Consider the following 18,417-nt stretch of genomic DNA (forward strand, 5'->3'; position numbering starts at 1 on the left):
CGGGATCCTGACACATCACTCCCCCTGAGGCCACATTCCCATCCCTGTCTTATGCCTCAGAGTTAGAGCTGACTGCAGGGCCCCATGGAGAGAAGGTGGTCAGGGCTTAGGTGGGTGCTGGCAGGATGAAGAAATCGACCTCTCCAAGGGCCTTCCACAGGACCAGGCACTGCTTATGCCCAAGTTGCTCTGCACCAGCCACCAGAGAACCTGGATATGTGTCTGAAGTGCGCGGGCAGTGGGGGGCTTCAGCTAACCTCCCCCAGAGCAAGGGCGAGGCCAGGCAGCAGTGTGCACGAAGACGAGGGTGAGCATGTGAGGGTTGTATGTGTATGTGTCTGGCCCTCAGGGCACACGGTGACGCCCATTGACAAAGACAGATACCAAGGCAGCCAGGGATAGAAACAACTAGTGTATTGATCTGGGGGGGAGAAAGGGGATGCAGATGGGAAATGGGGAGGCCAGGGACTTTAGTGTTTGCCAAAACCATGGACACACACCCTCTACCTCTTCTCACCTTCCTCTTCCACAGCTGGCTCCCACCCTGTCTACTACCCTCCCTCTCCATTCTGCCCTACACCCACTTGACCTTGACCTCCAGTGACTGAGCAGACCCCAGGCTTCCAGCTTCCAGGTGAGGCAGCCTCAAAGAACCTCTCTTCCCCCCTCTCCCACCTCATTCCCATCTCTTGTCTAAATAAAATACAGAAAAAGCAAGCATAGCTGGTACCTGGCAGGACTAGTCACCCCGGGGCTGAAGGCAGGGGTGGAGTGGGGGTGGGGCAGGCAGAGGAGCCTCAGCCAGGTGTAGTAGAATGGGGGCGGGGGGGGGGGTGAGGGTGGGGGCTGGCCCAACACCCCCCTCAGGGGCTGGCTGGGAGGACTCCAGAGCTGCCTCTCAGGCACCATGTTCACTGGGTCCCCAGGGTGGGGGTGGCAGGCAGGAGCAGCAGAGAAGCAGAAACTAGGTTCTGTAGGAGCATCCCTTTCCCTTGGCTTCTGGAGGAAGCCTTCTTTGGTTTTAAGGCAGATGTGGAGTTTCCCAAAAGCAGGGGAGATTGACATAGATGCTTTTTTTTTTTTTTGCTTGTGTTTTTCCTTCAGTATAAAACCACTGTAGAAAATAACTTCTCTTAGAAAAAAAACAAAACATAGAAGAAAAAAAACAAAGGGGTATTTTCTTTGGCTTCAAGCCCCTCCCATGAGGTGCTGGGCCGGTGTGGGCAGGGTGGGCGCGAGGCAGAGAGGAGGCAGGCAGCCTTCACCCTCACCCGGCCTGGCAGGTCCCAGATCACATGATGCTGCAGTTCTGGGGGCTCTGAGAGAGAGATAGGAGTGGGGGAGGAGAGATGTGAACAGCAGGGCTAGGCCCCTGGCCCTCCCCAGCCCCCCAGCCCCGCCCCTGCCCTCCAGTCTGGGGCTCAGACAGGAGGGGCAGGATGCAGAAGCGACTGCCTAGGACCTTGGGCTGAGGGGAGGAGGCTCCCACTCCCCCGGGTTGCGGGAGAGAAGGCCTCCCCCCCCCCTACAGGGCTCCCTCATCCTAAGCCTCAAGGACCGGGGTCCTCTGCTTGCAGGTGCAGAGGCACAGGGACAACTCACCTGGGTTCGGGGGCTGGAGCTGCCCAGGAGGTAGGAGCGGGTGACCAGGCTGTCCCCGAAGCTGCCACCCCCACTGCCCCCCACACTGCGGTAGCTGCGGGTGACTGTGACACTGGAGGCGGAAGAGCCAGAGGAGATGGATCCGCCCACCTGGGCTCCCGAGCTGCTGGCGGAAGCCTTGTCTGCAGGCTGCCCGCAAGTCCCGCACAGCACGGTGCGCGAGCGCAGGTTGTACTCGGCGGGGTCCCCCGAGCTGCTGCAGTGGGAGCCCTGAGAAGGAAGACAAGGCTCAGGCGGGATGGCCCAGCCCCGGCTCTGTACTCCTGCTCGCACCGCCACCAGACAGGACGGCGGGGTTCTGTGCTCCAGGCCCCAGATGGAGGGCCCCAGCCCCGGGAGGAGGGGATGACCTGGGAGGGCAGAGGGTCAGGAAGACTTGGGGACAGGGGACTGGAGCTGTGGCTGGGCTCTGTCCCAGACCCTCGAAGCTGAAGAGGGAGAGGAGAGTGAGCAAGCTCGTAGAGCAGCAAGCATGCAAAATAAGTGGGGCGCGGGAGGTGGGAAGGGTACATTCTTGCAGGAACAGACAGGAGAAATGAGAACAGCACATGCAACAGGAATGGGGAAGAGATGAGAAAGGAAATGCGTCTGACAGGAATGGGGGGGAGAGAGGCAGGGCTGGGCGCCCCACATCTGTCCTCCCGTCCCCTCTCAAGAGACAAATCCAGACCCTGTCCACTGCTCCAAAGAGAGTGCTCCATGGCATCAGGGAATTCCCACTCCCATCCTTACCAGCCTAGGGCACCCAGACACCTGGGCTCCCTGTTCAAGATACAGGGAGGACAGAAGAAAAGCCAGGGCAGCGCATGAAGTTCCAAAACATTCTTTAATGAAAAGATTTTTGGCAAGGGGAGGCCTGGCTGGGTGCCCCAATGTGGGCTCGGCCTCAGCGGCGGCTGCCACTCACATGGTGGTGATGGAGCAGGTCATCTCCATCCTCATCCTCGTCGTCCTCGACCACGGTCACGGAGCGCACCAGCTTGCGCATGGCCACCTCCTGCCAGGGACATGGGCCCAGACCCGGGGATTAGGGGATGAAAGCTGGGGGAGGGGTATGCAGTACCACCACTCACACTGACCACCTGTGGTCTGCCCTCTGTAGCACTGGGGCAAAGGAGGGACATCGTCAGACTCCCGGGTAGGAGTGTGGTCCTGCCTTTAAGGATCCAATCCCTGCTATCTACCTTCCACCCCTCATGCCCCATTGGGGAGGCATCTTTGGGTTTGATGACCAGTGAGGGGAGCACTTGGGGCCTGGGGTTGCAGCAGAAGGAGTCAGGACACAGTGGACTGAAACTGGCTCCCTGGGGTTCGGTGCTGCTGGCTCCCAGTTTGGCCACAGGGGGAGCCCTGTCCAGACAGAGGCCAGCCTGCAGCATACTCACTTCCCCAGTGGAGTTGATGAGAGCCGTGCGCAGGCTGTTTCCACAGCCCCAAGTGTTCTGGGCCTTCCATACCAAGTCAGTAGGGGGACTATGGGTGGCTCCAGCTCCTGCAGCCCAGATCTAGGGAGGCAGTTTAGAGAAGGCTGCTCAGTCCAGCATGCCCATGCTTGGACTCATCCCTTCTCCTCACCTCCGGCCACCCCAGGTACCATGTGAGGACTCCTGCCACTCACCGTCACCACCTGCCCAGCCTTCAGGGTGAACTTTGGTGGGAAGCGATAGGTCAGCAAGGGGTCATCTCCATTCTGGCGCTTGATCTGCCAATTGCCCATGGACTGGTCCTGTCAGCAAGGAAGGGAGGGGACAGTGGGGGAGGCTTGTTCAGGCTCCCAGGCCAATCTCGCTCATGGGCTAGGGCAGGGCCCCATCAAGGATAACACCACAGTCTATGGACACTCAGGCGCTACTGGGCACACTCAACACTCTCAATATCCCACAACCCGAGGACTGAGGGACTGTTGTTTACATCCATCCCACAGGTGAGGACATGGACACTCAGAGGGGTTGGACAGCTTGCTACGGTCTCAGTGCCAGCGGAGAGATGTGGAGTCACCCCTGAGTGTGGAGGGACACACTGGCCCTGGTCTGCCACTGGGAGGGACAGCCTCTGTCCAAACGCCATCCTTTCCCTTCGGGTTGTCTCCCTCCCGGAGCTGGGGCACCTACCTCACTGGACTTGTTCCGCAGCCGCACAAACTTGCCCTCTTCATCCACCTCCTCCACAGCCACGCGCCCGCTGGTACGAGCGTGCTGGGAGAAGCTGCTGCTGCGACTCTCGGAAGACTCCAGTTTGCGCTTCTTGGTGATGCTGCCCGTGCCCTGCGTCTGCGACGAGTGGGAGGAGGCGCGGCCACGGCTGCGCTGCGAGGTGGGGCTGGGGGATAGTCGCAGCCTGGCAAGGGGGACACAGAGGGGCCTCGTCAAGGTGGGCCATGGGCCAGGGGCGGCGCTGGCTGGCACCCCTCCCCCCCAGCTCCTCCTCGACCCACCTTTCCTCCTCGCCCTCCAGGAGCTTGCGGTAGGCATGGATCTCCATATCCAGGGCCAACTTGATGTCCAGCAGCTCCTGGTACTCGTCCAGCTGCTGCTGCATCCTCGCCCGCATCTCCGCCATCTCCCTTTCCTTATCAGCCAGCAGCCGCCGGCTGGTGTCACGCTCACGGGCTAGTGAGTCCTCCAGGTCCCGCAACTTTGCCTCCTTGGCTGCCAGCTGGGTGAGGGAGCCAGGCTCAGGTGAGCTCCCAGGGACCAGGATGGAGGGGCCAAAGGTGGGCCCCTCTCACCACTCTCCCCAGGCTCTTTTGCCCAAGCCAGAGCCTGCCAGGGGCTGTCTCATGGTGTGGCTGGCAGCCAGGAAGCCTTTCCCTGAATCTAACTGAAATCTCTGATACTGAGGCTGGAACCTGCTTCCTCTGGTCACAAATGCACAGCCGGTCAGAACAGGTGCTTTAACAGCACTCACCAAGCCACGCAGAAGGTAAGAAGGCCTCCGTTCTCAACTGGGAAGAGCAAGGTTCTGAGGAGTGCAGGTCATGCAGGTCAAACAGGAAGTGGTCCACAGCGGCCAGGTTACCTGGCTGAATCCTAGGCTCCTCCCCCAGTCCAAGGTTCTGGGACATGGTCGGCCTCTCACCTGCCCCCTCCTCTCCCTCCTGGGGACTTGCACTACAACCAGCCTCACCCTTAGCTCAGGAGGGAAGGGGTGGAGAGGGGCACACCTGCTTCTGCAGCTGGCTGAGTTGGGCCGAGAGGCTGTCGATGCGGATGCGGGACTGTTGGAGCTCCTCATGCGCGGCCCCCACCAGGTTGCTGTTCCTCTCAGCTGACTGCCTGGCGTTATCCAGCTTTGAGGGAGAACACAGGGATAAGGCTGCTGGGGCCTGAGAGGGGACCCCTCGCCCAGGGTGGGCAGGGCCAGGGCTGCTGGGGGCCGGGGCAAGGGGAGGCACCAAGCACCTTGGCAGAGTAGGTCTTCTCCAGTTCCTTCTTATATTGCTCCACCTGGTCCTCATGCTGGGCCCGCAGCTCCTGCAGGGCATCCGCCAGCCGGCTTTCAAACTCACGCTGCTTACCATTGTCAATCTCCACCAGCCGGGTCTCGTGGCGGCGCTTGGTCTCACGCAGCTCCTGGGGTGGGTGGAGACAGAGCCAAGGTCAGGACTAGTCCTTGGAGGATGAGGTCCGGGTGGCCAAGCCCCCTGCCCCATCCTACGGCTGAGTGGATCACCCCCCTTAACATGGGGACTGGACATGTCCCCCTGCCCCATCCACTAGTGCAGGGCAGCGGGGCGGGCAAGCCCTGCACCTGGCTGAGACCCAGCCCCACACCTCTGGCCTCAAGAACACAGTCCCTACCTCACTGTAGATGTTCTTCTGGAAGTCCAGTTCCTCCTTCAGGGTCTGCAGCCTGTTCTCAGCATCCACCCGCCGCAGCATCTCATCTTGGAGTTGCTTCTTGGCTTCACCCAGGGCTGCCTCGAGCTGAGAGGAACGGGGCAGAGGTCAAGGAGCAGGGCCATGGAACACCAGAGCTTCGAGGAAGCTGAGAGCAGCTGTTTCTAGCACAACCCTTTATGCACATAGAAACAGGTCTGGATGGGGATCCCTGGGTGGCTGAGTGGTTTGGCACCTGCCTTCAGCCCAGGGCATGATCCTGGAGTCCTGGGATCGAGTCCCACATCGGGATCCTTTTTTTTTTTTTCTTTTCTTTCTTTTTCTTTCTTTTTTTTTTTTTTTATGATAGTCACACACAGATAGAGAGAGAGAGGCAGAGACACAGGCAGAGGGAGAAGCAGGGTTCATGCACCGGGAGCCCGACGTGGGATTTGATCCCGGGTCTCCAGGATCGCGCCCTGGGCCAAAGGCAGGCGCCAAACCGCTGCGCCACCCAGGGATCCCACCACATCGGGATCCTTGCATAGAGCCTGCTTCTCCCTCTGCTTCTCTCTTTCTCTCTCTGTCTCTCATGAAAGAATAAATAAAATCTTTAAAAAAAAAAAAAAAAAAAAAGGGCAGCCCGGGTGGCTCAGTGGTTTAGCGCCACCTTTGGCCCAGGGTGTGATTGATCCTGGAGACCCAGGATGGAGTCCCATGTCGGGCTCCCTGCCTGGAGCCTGCTTCTCCCTCTGCCTTGTGTCTCTGCCTCTCTCTCTCTCTCTCTATCTCTGTGTGTCTCTCATGAGTAAATAAATACAATCTTTTAAAAATTAAAAAAAAAAGAAACAAACAAACAGGTCCGGGGAACAGGAGCCTCAGCTGTCACTGAGGTCACGGAGTCTCCTCACTCATGGAAACCACTCTGGGCAGGTACTGGGTTCAGAAAAGAAAGGTGGCACCATCCCTCTCTGGCACAACACAGGGAGGTGCTCTGAAGGAGGTGTGTTCCAAGTAGAGGAACATGAGGCGAGAAACCAAAGTGTACCTAGGGATGGGGGGAGAAGAGCCTGTATCAAGGCCCAGAGGTGTGAAGGTATCCTGTGCCCTGCAGGGTCCTCAGAAGGATCAGTACTGCCAGAGCCGGCAGGGCCCAGGGGTGGTGAGATGGGAGGGGCCAGCATGGGAAGGCCCAGCTAGACTTTTTTTTTTTAAAGATTTATTTATTGGGGATCCCTGGGTGGCGCAGCGGTTTGGCGCCTGCCTTTGGCCCCGGGCGCGATCCTGGAGACCCGGGATCGAATCCCACATCGGGCTCCCGGTGCATGGAGCCTGCTTCTCCCTCTGCCTGTGTCTCTGCCTCTCTCTCTCTCTCTGTGACTATCATAAATAAATAAAAATTTAAAAAAAAAAATAAATAAAAAATAAAAAAAAATAAAGATTTATTTATTTAATCATGAGAGACACAGACTGAGAGAGAGAGAGGCAGAGACACAGGCATAGGGAGAAGCAGGCTCCTCACAGGGAGCCTGATGTGGGACTTGATCCTGGATCCCGGGATCATGACGTGAGCTGAAGGCAGGTGCCCAACTGTTGAACCACCCTGGCATCCCCCCACTGGACTATTAACAGAGGTCCCCTGGTCTGCCACAGAAAGGTCTCTGAAGTTTGAGCAGCAGAGCACCTTTCCTCGCCTTTGGTCTCAGAAAGCCCTGGCTGGCCAGCACAGATGGGAAGACCTGGTTTTGTCACGAACCTGCTGGGATCTCTGGTCTGTCCCATGCCCTCTGGGGTCAGGGCTTGAGAGAGACAGAGCCCATGATAGGAGTTAGCAACTGACCCTGCTTGGAGCATATGAGGCTGCAGAAGTGGGAGCAGCCCCACTTAGAGGCTGTCCCGAGCCTGGATCATGAGACAAAAGGACAGGACGGACAGCAAAGTACCTTGAAGGCAGAGACAACTGTATTCCAGCCAAGCATTAAGAACATGTGTCCCGTATGTGATTAACCATCCACTCCCAACTTCAGGCTCTATCTTCCAGAGGGACCACAGCTCTCCTATGGGACGGCCAAACCAGGAGGGATCTGGGGCCAGGCACACTTCCTTGTAAAGTTCAATGGAAGTGGCTGTGGACTATTTAATTTATTAATGGAACCTCTACGCCCATCATGGGGCTCCAATTTACGACCCCAAACTCTACCGACTGAACAGGCTAGGTGCCTGGCTGTGGACTATTTTAAATCCACTATGCCAGATACACCAGAGTAGAGAGGGGGATGCGATAAGGGCAGGTGGGGGAACTGGTGCCCACCCAGGGGAATAGCTCTGATGCCATGTCCATGGGGCAGGACAGACAGGTACCAGGAGACCAAATGGACTGCAAGGGTGACTAGGGCGGCCTGCACTGGTCTGGTGGGAGGCCTCACCTTGGTCACCTGGCCCCGCAGGTCATGGAGTTCGCCCTCCAGCGTGCGCTTCTCGCTGAGCGCAGTGCTCAGGGCGGCCTCCTTGGAGTTGAGCAGAGCCTCCAGGTCCTTGAGCCGGGCCTGGGCGGCCATCAGGTCACCCTCCTTCTTGGTATTGCTAAGGAAGCAAGGGGAGAGTGAGTTGAGGAGGAGTCTGTGTCTCCAAGGAGGGTCAGGACTTCCAGGGAGGGTCAGGACTCCCAGGGAAAGACTGCAATTTGGTCCTAGGAGTTCCTCCGCCCTGCCCTCTCCACCCCCAACTGTGGGGGCCTGGCTTGCCCATCCCTCAAAGTGCCAGGAGAGGGCATCCTTGCTCTTGATTTGTTTGCATCTGCCAGCCTCTGGCGCTGGCCTCCCACCTCCCCCAAGATCCCCCAAACCCCTTTCCTGCTTCTCCACCCTTCCCATGACTCAGTGCTCAGGAACGTGCCTGGGGCCAAGGGCAAAGCGCAATCCCAGGAGATGAATGCTTTTCCCTCTCTCTCCTCCCATTCCTTCCCAAAGAGACAGGGCCACCTTTGTCTCTTGCCCATACCCACACTGGACCTTAACCTTCTCTTCCCTGACTCCACCTACCTTCCATTCAACCAGGCCTCCCTCCCTGCAGGGACAGGACAGCCAGTCTCCCAGCCCTTGGGGTCCATGCATCCCTCTAACTTCTCAGGTTGAGGCTCTCCTGGCCCCTTGTACACACTGGGGACTCTGTGGTTAAAACTCAGTGATGAGGACAGGCAGGTATGGTACCGACCCTTCCATTTCTCAGACTCAGTCTGGGTCCCCTGACCGAGGCCAAGCACAGGGGTTCCAGCTGCCCCCTCCAGGCCTTCTCAGAACTTGAGAGAATGCTCAGCCCTACTCTGAGCCTCCAGGTCCATCTAGACTACAGCCTCAAGCCTCCCTATTCCTCAAACTGGGGAGAGCTTTAGCCAAATAGCCAAATAAACTCTTGCCACAGCTCAGGACTTTCCAAATGGAAGTCACCAGGTCTCCAGCGGGCTCCACCACAAGGGGGACACAAAGATACCCAGCTGGGTAGGGGAAGGCCCCTTGGAAACATGGAGGGGGCTCCCTCACCAAGCCACTGGCCACACCTCAGAACAAGCCCTTTGACGCAACAGTGTCTGTCTCCCTCGAAGAGGCCCTTCCAGAACTGGAGGATGTCTCCCCTCCTCCGTCTCAGCCAGAAAAGCTAAAAATAAAGTCAAAACCCAGCTCAGGTTTTGGCTGCCATCCGGCTCAGCCCCTGACTGGGAGCACAGCCCCAACTTTCCATGACTTCAAAACTTTTCCGAAGCTGAGCCAGCTGCAAGGGGAGGAATGAAGAAGAAACCGCCAGTAAAGTGAAGCCGCACAGCAGACACCGGCTCCTTGGGCCGGCTCCAGGGCGTCAGGCCTGCTCCGCAGAGGCCTCTCCGCCCTGGAGGCCTATGCCCTTCCTGCTGCCCCTGCCTGCAGGCTGGAAGGAGCTCACAGGGGGGCAGCTCAGCTCCTCCCTTACTCAGGATACTGAGGGGCCTGGGTTGGAAGTAAGGGCCAGTATGAGGCAGTGGTGGCCTAGGGACCCCACCCTCCCCTGCATTGCCCTCCTCAGGCTGGGGAAGCAGAAGGCCTCCCTGCCATGGCGCCCCTGCCCTGTCAGCACCCGGTCTGTCAGCCTCCCTGAGGGGGTGGTGTTGGGAAGGACAGTGACCATAACCACTCAATGGCAACAAACAGTCCCATAGCACAATTATGCAGAGGGCACTGCTCTGAATGTTAGTGCTCGCTCTCTTGGTCTTGTGTAGTGGCCTAATAGACAGGCGCCAGCACCATGTGACCAGGGACACTGAGGCACAGAGAGTCACGTCCAGGGGCCGGTAGCAAACCGGGAGCAGAGTGGCCAGAAGGGCCCTGCCCCTTGGCCCAGCCTCCAAAGCAACATAGGGGCTCTGTGCCTTTCCCTCCAGGAGGCCACAGCAGGGAAACCGCCAGCACAGAGGAGGTGGGGAGGGCCCTGGTGGTTTTCTCACTGAGGCTGAGGAGCTCCCATCTGTGGGGAAGAAGCCACTATCACCCACAGGCTCATGACTCAGCCCTCAGGAGTTGTGGCCAGGGAGCCACACGCACACCCCAAGATGGCTGGGGGGCGGTGTGGTGCAGAGCCCAGTGCCCCTCCTTCCTCTGCCCTTGGCTTGGACTAGGCCCCCATGTGGGGTCTTCAGACCCAGCAGGGACCCCAAGCCAACCCTGGCCAGGCGGTCAGCACCTCAGGTGCCAGGGCCACTGGGGCCTGCGGGAGCTGAGAAGGGTGGGAACAGGGCTGCAGGTGACTCATCCTCGGGCAGACAATACCCGGGTAGGGTTTGGGAAATCCTCTAGCACTCACAGGGGAGACCCCCATTTTGCCCACGTCCTGCCCAAGCCCTCATGTCCAGGTTTCTCAAGCACGGGAGTGGCTGCATCCCAGTGGCCTCATGAGGGAAGCAGGGCTGGGCATCCTGTTTCTGACGCTTCCCACGGCTGGCAGATCCCATTGAGGGGGGACAGAGAGGGGAGGGGAGGGCAGGGTGCAGGGAGCTGGGGGTCTGCCGCACGGATGCCGTGGGGGCAGGGAAGGCTGGCTCCAGGGCCACTGCAGGCCAGGCCTCAGGGGCAGCAGAGGGGCTGGGTGGGCATCAAGCCAGGTGCTGGCCCGCCCTCTGAGTCACCCTCCTCAGCCCAGCCTGGACGCCAGATATGGAAGCCAGGCCGCCCAGGCCTGTTTGGGGCCTGTTGCTAGGGGCAACTTGCACCCTCATTTCCTCCTCCACAGGCTGAGGGAGACACCAGGGGGACAGACCTTTGGCCATCCTCACAAGAAGCAGGGGGAGGGGAAGAGGGCCACAGGGGCCTGGGGGAGCAGGCCCAGCCCTGCAGGGGCTCCCTCCCAGTCCCTCCTGCCCCATCTCAGCCCCTCAGTCTCACCGGCACACAGAGTTCCCCATGGCTGGGCCACCTCAGGACAGGAGGGGAAGGAAGGGAGGGGAGATCAGGGTCTTTGAGCTCCGCAGGGAAGGGCGCCCCCTGTGGCAGGGAAGGGCAGGGCAGGCTGTGTGGGCGCCGCGGAGTCCCTGCCCTCCAGCTTGGCCACAGCTCTTCTCCTTCCCAACTCTAGCCCCTGACTCCAGACCCTGGGCAAAGCTGACTCTCTGCCAGTGAGGGACGCTCCTGTAGCCACCCCTCTCTTTGTTGGGGCAGCTCTTCCCCTGCAGTCTATCCTCCCCAACCCTCCATCCAAGTCCACTCCCCTGAGTTGCCCCACCCCAGACCTGCCCTGGGGACCTGTCCCCACCTCCCAAGCGTGCTCTCCTGTAGTTTTCACCTGATGGTTTATGCACTGTCCACTCAGGTCTGGGGCTTTTCCTGTCTGTGCCTGGAATGCCTGCAGGCTAGGAGTTCCCTGGCTCCAGGCTTCTGGCTGGGCCTCTTCCTGAGCCGCCCCTGCACTTTCACAGCCGGGGAAACCAAGGCCTGGACCAGGAAAGGCTTGCCCCACAGATCACCAGAGGACACTCACAGGAGAGAGGAACAGAGCACCGAAATGGCATGGTGCACACTGGGCAGGGAGGAAGAGGGCTGGTGGGAGTGGTGGGTGCTGGGGGTGGGCGCACAGAGGGTGGCACCCCAGCACCCAGAAAGCAAGCCTGGGAGACGTGTCCACCTCTGCTTCCCCGTTCTAGGAGTGACACCACCCAAACACACTCCCACAACCGCGTGCACAGCCATGGGCTTGGATGTTCTCCACCCCAAGAAGGAACCACTACTTGGTTTCTTGGCTGGTCTGTGGGTCTGCCACCACTTTCTGGTAAGGGCAGAATGTAGGAAGAGAGGGACATGTGGCGCTTGAGGACCGGTCCCTCACTGCAAAGAGACCTTCAAGAGAAGAGCCGAGGGGAATGCGTGTTCTTGCCTGCGCTGTGAAGCCCTGGAGCCTTCTCCAAGCCCTGCCCCCTGAGGTTCTGAGCACCTTCCAGCTGGAGCGCCAGGCAGGCCCCTCAGGACAGACACCCCCACCCGCACCTAGCACAGTGGAGGCTCTGCTTCCACCTGCCTTGCTGGGGCATGCCACCAGCACACAGGCCTGGGGTTCGGGCCCTCAGATCCCCATCCAGAGCCAGCTGTCCTCCTCGGGGAGACAAAGGCAGAGGGAGGGTTGGGGTGGAGGAGCTGGTGCCGAGAAGAGAGCCGGGAAGCCTGTGGACATGTTCAGACGCAACCCTGGCAGAGGCGCTGGGTCTGGCAAGGGGCCAGATTTGAGTCACAGCTGCTTGGTGTATCAACGTGGCATTGTACGGACAACAACGCAGGAGGAGCCACAGCCAGGGGCTGGGCCCTGGGGTCCTGGACAACAGGCAGCCGGCTTCCTGACCAACTGCTCTCTCTCTCTCAAGGTCCCTGCCAACTCCACTTTCCTTCTTCTTGGCCTAGCTCTCTAGAAGCCACGCCTGGGATGTCAAGACAGTGCAGGGCTGAGGCCTGGGGATGAACCAAAAGAAGTAGGGGCCTGGGGGTAGGGGGTAGCTTAGGAAGAGATAGGATGTCCTGGAAGGAGGGGGAGGGAGGCCACCCGCCAAAGGGAGGGGCATCCAGGGGATCCCCACAAGAAGCTGACTCAGAAGTCCCTTCTTCAGGATGCATTAACCCTCCATCTGCTGGCTTATGCTTATTAACCCCAGGACAGCAAGAGGGGGTGGGAGCCACACCCCAAGATCAGCAAAGGAAGTGGGAGGACCTAAGGGGTTCTGGTCCCACTGCATTCCAGCTCCAGCCTAGGAAGCTGGAAGCTCCCTCCAGGCCTCAGAGGTGCCAGCTCAGAGCTTCAGGAGGAGGGGAGCCTTGGAAACCCCCATCCTCTCCACTGCTCAGAAACTGGGCCCCTTGAGAGGAAGGTCTCCAGCTTTTCTGACCCAGCCCTCAAGGCACACGTGTTCTGTCCCTTCCACTTGTCCTCCATGCTAGTCCCGCCCTCCTCCCTCCTGCTGCCACTCAGCAAGAGCACCCCCAGTAGTTCTCAAAGGAAGGCCAACCCAAGCCTTTCCTTCTCTGACCAAGCCAGCGCAGGGTCTCCTGTCCACTCTCCACTCTGCCCTCTACCATGACTCAGCTCCTCTGTGGGGCCTGGGATCCCAGCCAGAATTAATCCTGGCTTCCTTTCCCACAGAGGGACAGGGAGCACCCCCTCCCTGCCCCCCCTTCCCAAACTCTGTCCCCTTCTAAGACCTCCTCCCAGCCTGGCCTCAGGAGGGGTGGGGCCAGAGTGGGTGCAGGAAGGGGAGTGGGTGGGTGGCCCAAGGTCAGCCACACCTCTTGGACTGTAAACACGGGTGTAAGCTTGGTTGGCTGTTCGCCTTTCCTGGGGTGTCCCTGCCACCCAAACATGGGGCCAGTGGCACTTAGCTTGTCCTTCTGGAGAACACGGCCCTTGCTGCTGTCCTGAAGGGAGACATATGACAGCGAAGTACCCTTTCTTACCAGCAATAAAAACAAAGCATAAACCAAGGGGGTAATGTCATCATAATTAACTGCTCTCACAAACTTTCTTTGAGAAATAGGGGAGTGTGTCTATGCTTTTCATACCCCAATTTGTGGGAAATATTTCTATTGAGAACAGCATTGGCTATTAATTATATTCACATTAAGTGTATTTGATTTGAACATATACAGCTTGGTATTTTAAGAGGACTGTTTTCTCCCTTTGGGCATCCCTGTACTATTTTGGAACCTGGGGGATCTCTGGAGATCTTCTGCTCTAACCCCTTTATTTCTTGGCTAGGAAACTCCAGAGAAGGAAGGTGATTTGCTCAAGGTCACACAGCAATGTGGCAGCAGGACCAAGACTAGAACTGAGGACATGAAGGCCCATCCTCGTACTATCTGTCATTCTGCTGGTGGACCACCTAAGGATTAGGAGACCCTCCAACCTCTCTCCAGACATTTCCAAGAATATTGGACTTGGCCTGAGTCACTTTCAGTGCAGTGGGGCTCCAGGGGGTGGGAGCTGGCCGAACTGCCCCAGGGCTAGGCCCCTGAGCCAGACCCGGGCAGGAGCTGCCAGGGAGGGAGGCTGGGGGAGGGGAAGGCATCGGCTACCAGTTGTCCCCCCAGCTGTCCCTGGCTTCAGCCCTAACACTGAACTACTGAATCCCAGGGGGGACAGGGATGGCAGGACTGGGGCTGATGGGCATATCCTATGCAAGGGTAAGTCTCAGAATGGAAGCCAGGGGAAGTACCAGCCATGGGCACTCGGGCACTCATCATGGGAAAGCAGTTGGGAGGCTGATCAGGAATTACTGGCTCAAGTAGTGCTCAGTTCCTGAGTTCAGCTATGCCTTAGCTACCTTGGAATCAGGGTGTAGACATCAGGGTTGGGGGTGGCAGCAGAGAGCACACCAGGGGCTCCCTCAGGTGAGGACAGGGGGCCAGATATCCTCAGAGGCCTCCAGCCCTGTTCCCCTTATGTCTCTGCCAAAGGACACAACCTCCTTCAGAGGTAGACACGTCCTACAAGTCCCATGGCAGCCTCAAGACCAAATCCCCAGCCTTCCAGAGCTGTCTTATGATCCACTGCCTGGCAGGGTCTTGGGCCTTTCCAGGTACAGGGTATAGTAAAGCTGGGTGTCAACAGATCCTGGCAGGACAACAGACCACCAAGGCATCACTGGTCCCACTGGTCTCAGAGTAGACTGAGGAATGAGCTTTGGCCACCCAACCCCACCCTTAGGACCCTCCAACCTCTCCTCTAAGCTGGAAAAGGAAGGCTTAGTGGGACAGGCACGCAGCTGGACATCAGAAGCCTGTGCTCAAGTCCTGACCTGTCACGTTTTTGCTGTGTGACACAGGACCAGCCTCTGCACCTCTCTGGCCTTTGCTGTTCCTGTCCCAGTGAGCATTGGGATGAACCTGGGCCTATGCTTCCCTGCCGGTCCCCACTGGGGCTGCACAAGGCCGACAATACAGGAAGTTGTCGAGCACCCAGGTTCGTCCGGGGGGAAGAGGAGCTTCTGCTTTGTGGGTCTAGGATCTCCCCACTTCTGACTCAGCTTTCCTCTACCACTTCCACACGGGAAGGCACAGACCTCAGCCCTATACAGCGGCCTGGTAACAGACTTGGCTCTGAACCACTTGCTGCACACTGCCCGTTGGGGGGAGGGGTGACTAAGGAAGGAGGTCCTAAGGAAGGAGGCAGGAAAGCCTCCCGGGATGCAGTGGGGAGAGGGGGAGAAGATGCAGGCAGTCAGGCCCCCAACCCTCCCTTTAAGACATCTGCTGTCTCCACCCTATGTCCTGCTGTCTCTTGTAAAGCCACTAGGGTGGAAGGGAGGGGGCAGCATCTGAATCATCCATCCAGCTGTCATGCTTGGGATGGGGCCCAGCTCTAAGCATGGACCCTGGGGGGGTGGGGGGCTTTCCTGGTGTTTACTGCTCCTTGTTTTCACACTTAGGGTCTAAATGCTTCAAACTCTGGAATAGACTGAACATGTGTATGGGTACTGGGTGGGTTGTTTCTGCGTGGAGCCTATAACCCAGCCCAATGAGAGGGCGCCCGAAAGCCCTGGGTGTAGTCAAGGTACCAGGCTGGGCCGGGGATTGCCACGGGGATCTCATAGACAGTTCTGCATCCCAACCAGAAGCCCAGCCCTGAACTCTGAGCTCTAATTAAACATTAAACCAGGGGACACCTTCTCTCTAGGCTTTAGTGCGAGGAGTTACGACAATGCTTTTCTTCCTTTCCCAAGTTCTTCATTTTCCTCTTCTCTGCTTCACCTTGAGCACAGCAGACACAAAAAGCAGCAGCCCATCCTGGGGCCTCCCACTGGAGACACGGAAGGGGACCCACACCCCAGTTGAAGTCCCCTTTGTCTCCACCCTGCCTCCCAGCAGCCTGAGATCCAGGTGTGCAGACCCACCCCCTCTCCCAGAAGCCCAGCCTCCCCAGCCAGGATCACAGGGGAAGAAAGAGGCAAATGGCTAAATATAACCAGTCCACACACACACCACCCCCGCCCCTGCCCCACGTGCGCACATACCCGCCTGGCGGCCCAGGCCTGGACAGCTGCACTGGGCCAGAGGCAGAGAGACAGACAACCTGGCGTGGTGGGGCTAGCCAGAGATCGCAGAGTCTACTCATCCCGTTTCCTGATCAGTGTGCTCCCCAAAGAAAGACCTGCTGAGAAAGCTCGTCACAGGAATCAGCACTGGGGGGATTTGGTCACTGAGCAGACTAATTTTACATAGATTCTCTGCCCCGCCCCCATCTTGCCTCCTGTCTGTCCTGCTAGCTCAGTTGTTCCTATCACTACTACAAAAAGACGGGAGTGATCTCCGTCCATGGTGTCTCCAAAAAGTCAGCCTGTCTGTGTGTACTGTCTCCACCTACTCTTCCCAAGGGGATGGGTACCCATGCCCACCAGGCCAGGGGCCTGGCCGGTGAAGGGCAGAAAGCTCACTGGACACATAGAGGCTCCCAGGAGAGCAAGAGTTTGGAGAAGATTGAAAGGGGGGGAATGAGGGGACATCAAGCCACGGGGCCCCCTGCCCCAGGGACCTCAAGCACCCTAGTGCTCTCTGGCTTGGGTGTTCATAGAGAAAGAGGTAACAGAGAAGAGGAAAACAAATTTTCAGGGGCCAGGAAAAGAGGGCCTGAACTTCCAGGATCCAGAGGCCTTTTTAGAAAGGAGGGTGGAGTCAAGTAGGGTGGGGTAGGGTGGGGCAGGGATGGGTGAGGTAGGAGGGGCCTCAAGCCGCCAACGGCTGGATTTCAAATATGTCACCTATTCCAGCAGTTTCATAAGGCGAAGATCAAAAAACCGTCGGTGGCTGAGTGGATGGGCCACAGCAAAGATTATTCAGATTTGGCCAGGAAATGAAAGTGGTTCATCCCAAGCAGACAGGCCAGGAGAAGCAGCCCCCAATATCCAAGACACCAAGCAGAGGGCCAAGGGGGTGCACCAGACCTGCGTATAACACAACTTCCTGAGCCTGTGCCTGGAGCCTCTGCCCTCGGTCTCCCTCCCTCTCCTGCATTCCTGGGCCAAGAAGGCCAAAGGCTGTGGGAGCTGCGGGGGAGCGGAGCTCCTCAAGCTGTTTAGAGGGCCTGTCAGAGCCCAGGGAAGGTCCCAGACCTGCAAGTAGTGAGGGAGAGCTTCCCAACTCTTAGAATCCTGGAAAGAGTTGTGCCAAGGAGGTCCCCTCCACGTCCCTGCCTTGGTAACCTCTCTCCAGCACCATTGGACGCCCGCCAGCATGGGTGCTTATGCGTCCAGAGACAGTCTGGCACACTGCCAAGTCAGCCAAGAAAGTTTTAACAGGACCATTTCACCCATTTCAATGTGTCCTGAGTGTCCAGATTTCTTGAACTTAGCAGGGCCAGCCGTCCTCTGCCCAGGCCCCTGCCTTCAGCTCCAAAGGGCTGGCAACCCCCACCCAGACAGACTGTGGGCCTACCATCAGTCCTTGCATGGCCAATGACCCCACCGTTCCCTATATCCACCACCCTCTCCCAGAGACCCCTCCCTTCTCGGTCCTGTCTTGACAGTTTCCCTTGGCACTGCCAGTCACCCGCTGGGGCAGTTCCGGGGAGGGAGGGGACTGGAAGGCCGAGTTATGGGCCGGCTGCTGTGGGAGGAGGGCGACTGTCCGCCCACCCTCTCCGGTCCCACCCCGCGCCACCACCTGGGTGCACTCACCGCGCTTTGAGCTCCTTGAACTCCTCCCGCACTTTGCTCAGCTCCAGCTGCAGGCGGGCGCGCTCCTTGGCCACCGAGTCGAGGGTCTTACGGGCATCCCCGAGCTCGGCCTCGTAGGCGGCCTTGATCCCGGACACCTCGCGGCTGACCACCTCCTCCGACTCGGTGATGCGAAGGCGCAGCCCCGCGTTCTCGGTCTCCAGAGAGCGCACACGGTCGATGTAGACCGCCAGGCGGTCATTGAGCTCCTGCAGGTCCTCCTTCTCCTGCAGCCGGGTGATGCGGGTGGGCGACAGCGGGGTGGAGCTGGCCTGCGCCCCGCTACGGGTGGCGCGCCGCTGGGACGGGGTCTCCATGGCCGGCAGGGTGGCAGGGCTGCCCGCGGGGCAGAGGTCCCGGAGAGGGCAGAGACCGCTCGGGGTGGGAGCAAGCGGGCCGGCGGGCTGTCGGCGGGCTCCTGGCAGGCGAGGGGTCTGGGTCGGGCGCTGTCGGACCTCGGGATCTGGGTGCGCGGCTGTGGCTGCGGCGCTCCCGCGGACACTCTGAGTCACCAACGCCGGGCAGCGGCTCTAATAGGTCTAGGGAGTGGGAGGAGGGGCCGCCGCTCTTAAAGGGGCCGCGCACGTCCGCAGCGGGAGGCGAGGGGGCGGTGGGGAAGGGCGAGCCCCGCGGGGCGGCGGCTTGAGTGGGGCTCCACCCCGCCCTGCGCACCCGCCGCGCCTGGGGCTTCTCCCTCCTGGATTCCGCCTGCTCCGGGCTCCCGGTCGC

The 18,417-nt window shown here is 59.2% G+C and overlaps 1 protein-coding gene across 1 annotated transcript; it reads right to left on the reverse strand.

Annotated features, from left to right (window-relative positions):
* Positions 1-399: 399 nt before the first annotated feature.
* LMNA (lamin A/C) lies at positions 400-18,217 on the reverse strand. The gene is made up of 12 exons (XM_055323584.1): positions 17,650-18,217; positions 7,907-8,063; positions 5,463-5,588; positions 5,064-5,234; positions 4,826-4,951; positions 4,097-4,317; positions 3,774-3,999; positions 3,281-3,388; positions 3,048-3,167; positions 2,570-2,659; positions 1,603-1,872; positions 400-1,318 (listed from the first exon to the last, which is right to left on the reverse strand). Exons 1-12 carry the CDS (start codon positions 18,003-18,005, stop codon positions 1,292-1,294), a joined length of 1,998 nt encoding a protein of 665 aa, XP_055179559.1. The 5' UTR covers positions 18,006-18,217; the 3' UTR covers positions 400-1,291.
* Between the last annotated feature and the right edge of the window lie 200 nt (positions 18,218-18,417).

Source organism: Nyctereutes procyonoides, unplaced genomic scaffold (assembly GCF_905146905.1).
Source record: "Nyctereutes procyonoides isolate TBG_1078 unplaced genomic scaffold, NYPRO_anot_genome, whole genome shotgun sequence".
NCBI lineage: Eukaryota > Metazoa > Chordata > Mammalia > Carnivora > Canidae > Nyctereutes > Nyctereutes procyonoides.

Bases quoted from the DNA above. Each gene is read 5' to 3' on its own strand.
- LMNA (XM_055323584.1), bottom strand. From the start codon at position 18,005: ATGGAGACCCCGTCCCAGCGGCGCGCCACCCGTAGCGGGGCGCAGGCC. The intron at 5,589-7,906 runs GTGAGGCCTCCC...CGTTCCTCTCAG, and splicing joins TGCGGGGCCAGGTGACCAAG to CTCGAGGCAGCCCTGGGTGA. The intron at 4,318-4,825 runs GTGTGCCCCTCT...TCCCTCACCCAG, and splicing joins TCAGCCAGCTGCAGAAGCAG to CTGGCAGCCAAGGAGGCAAA.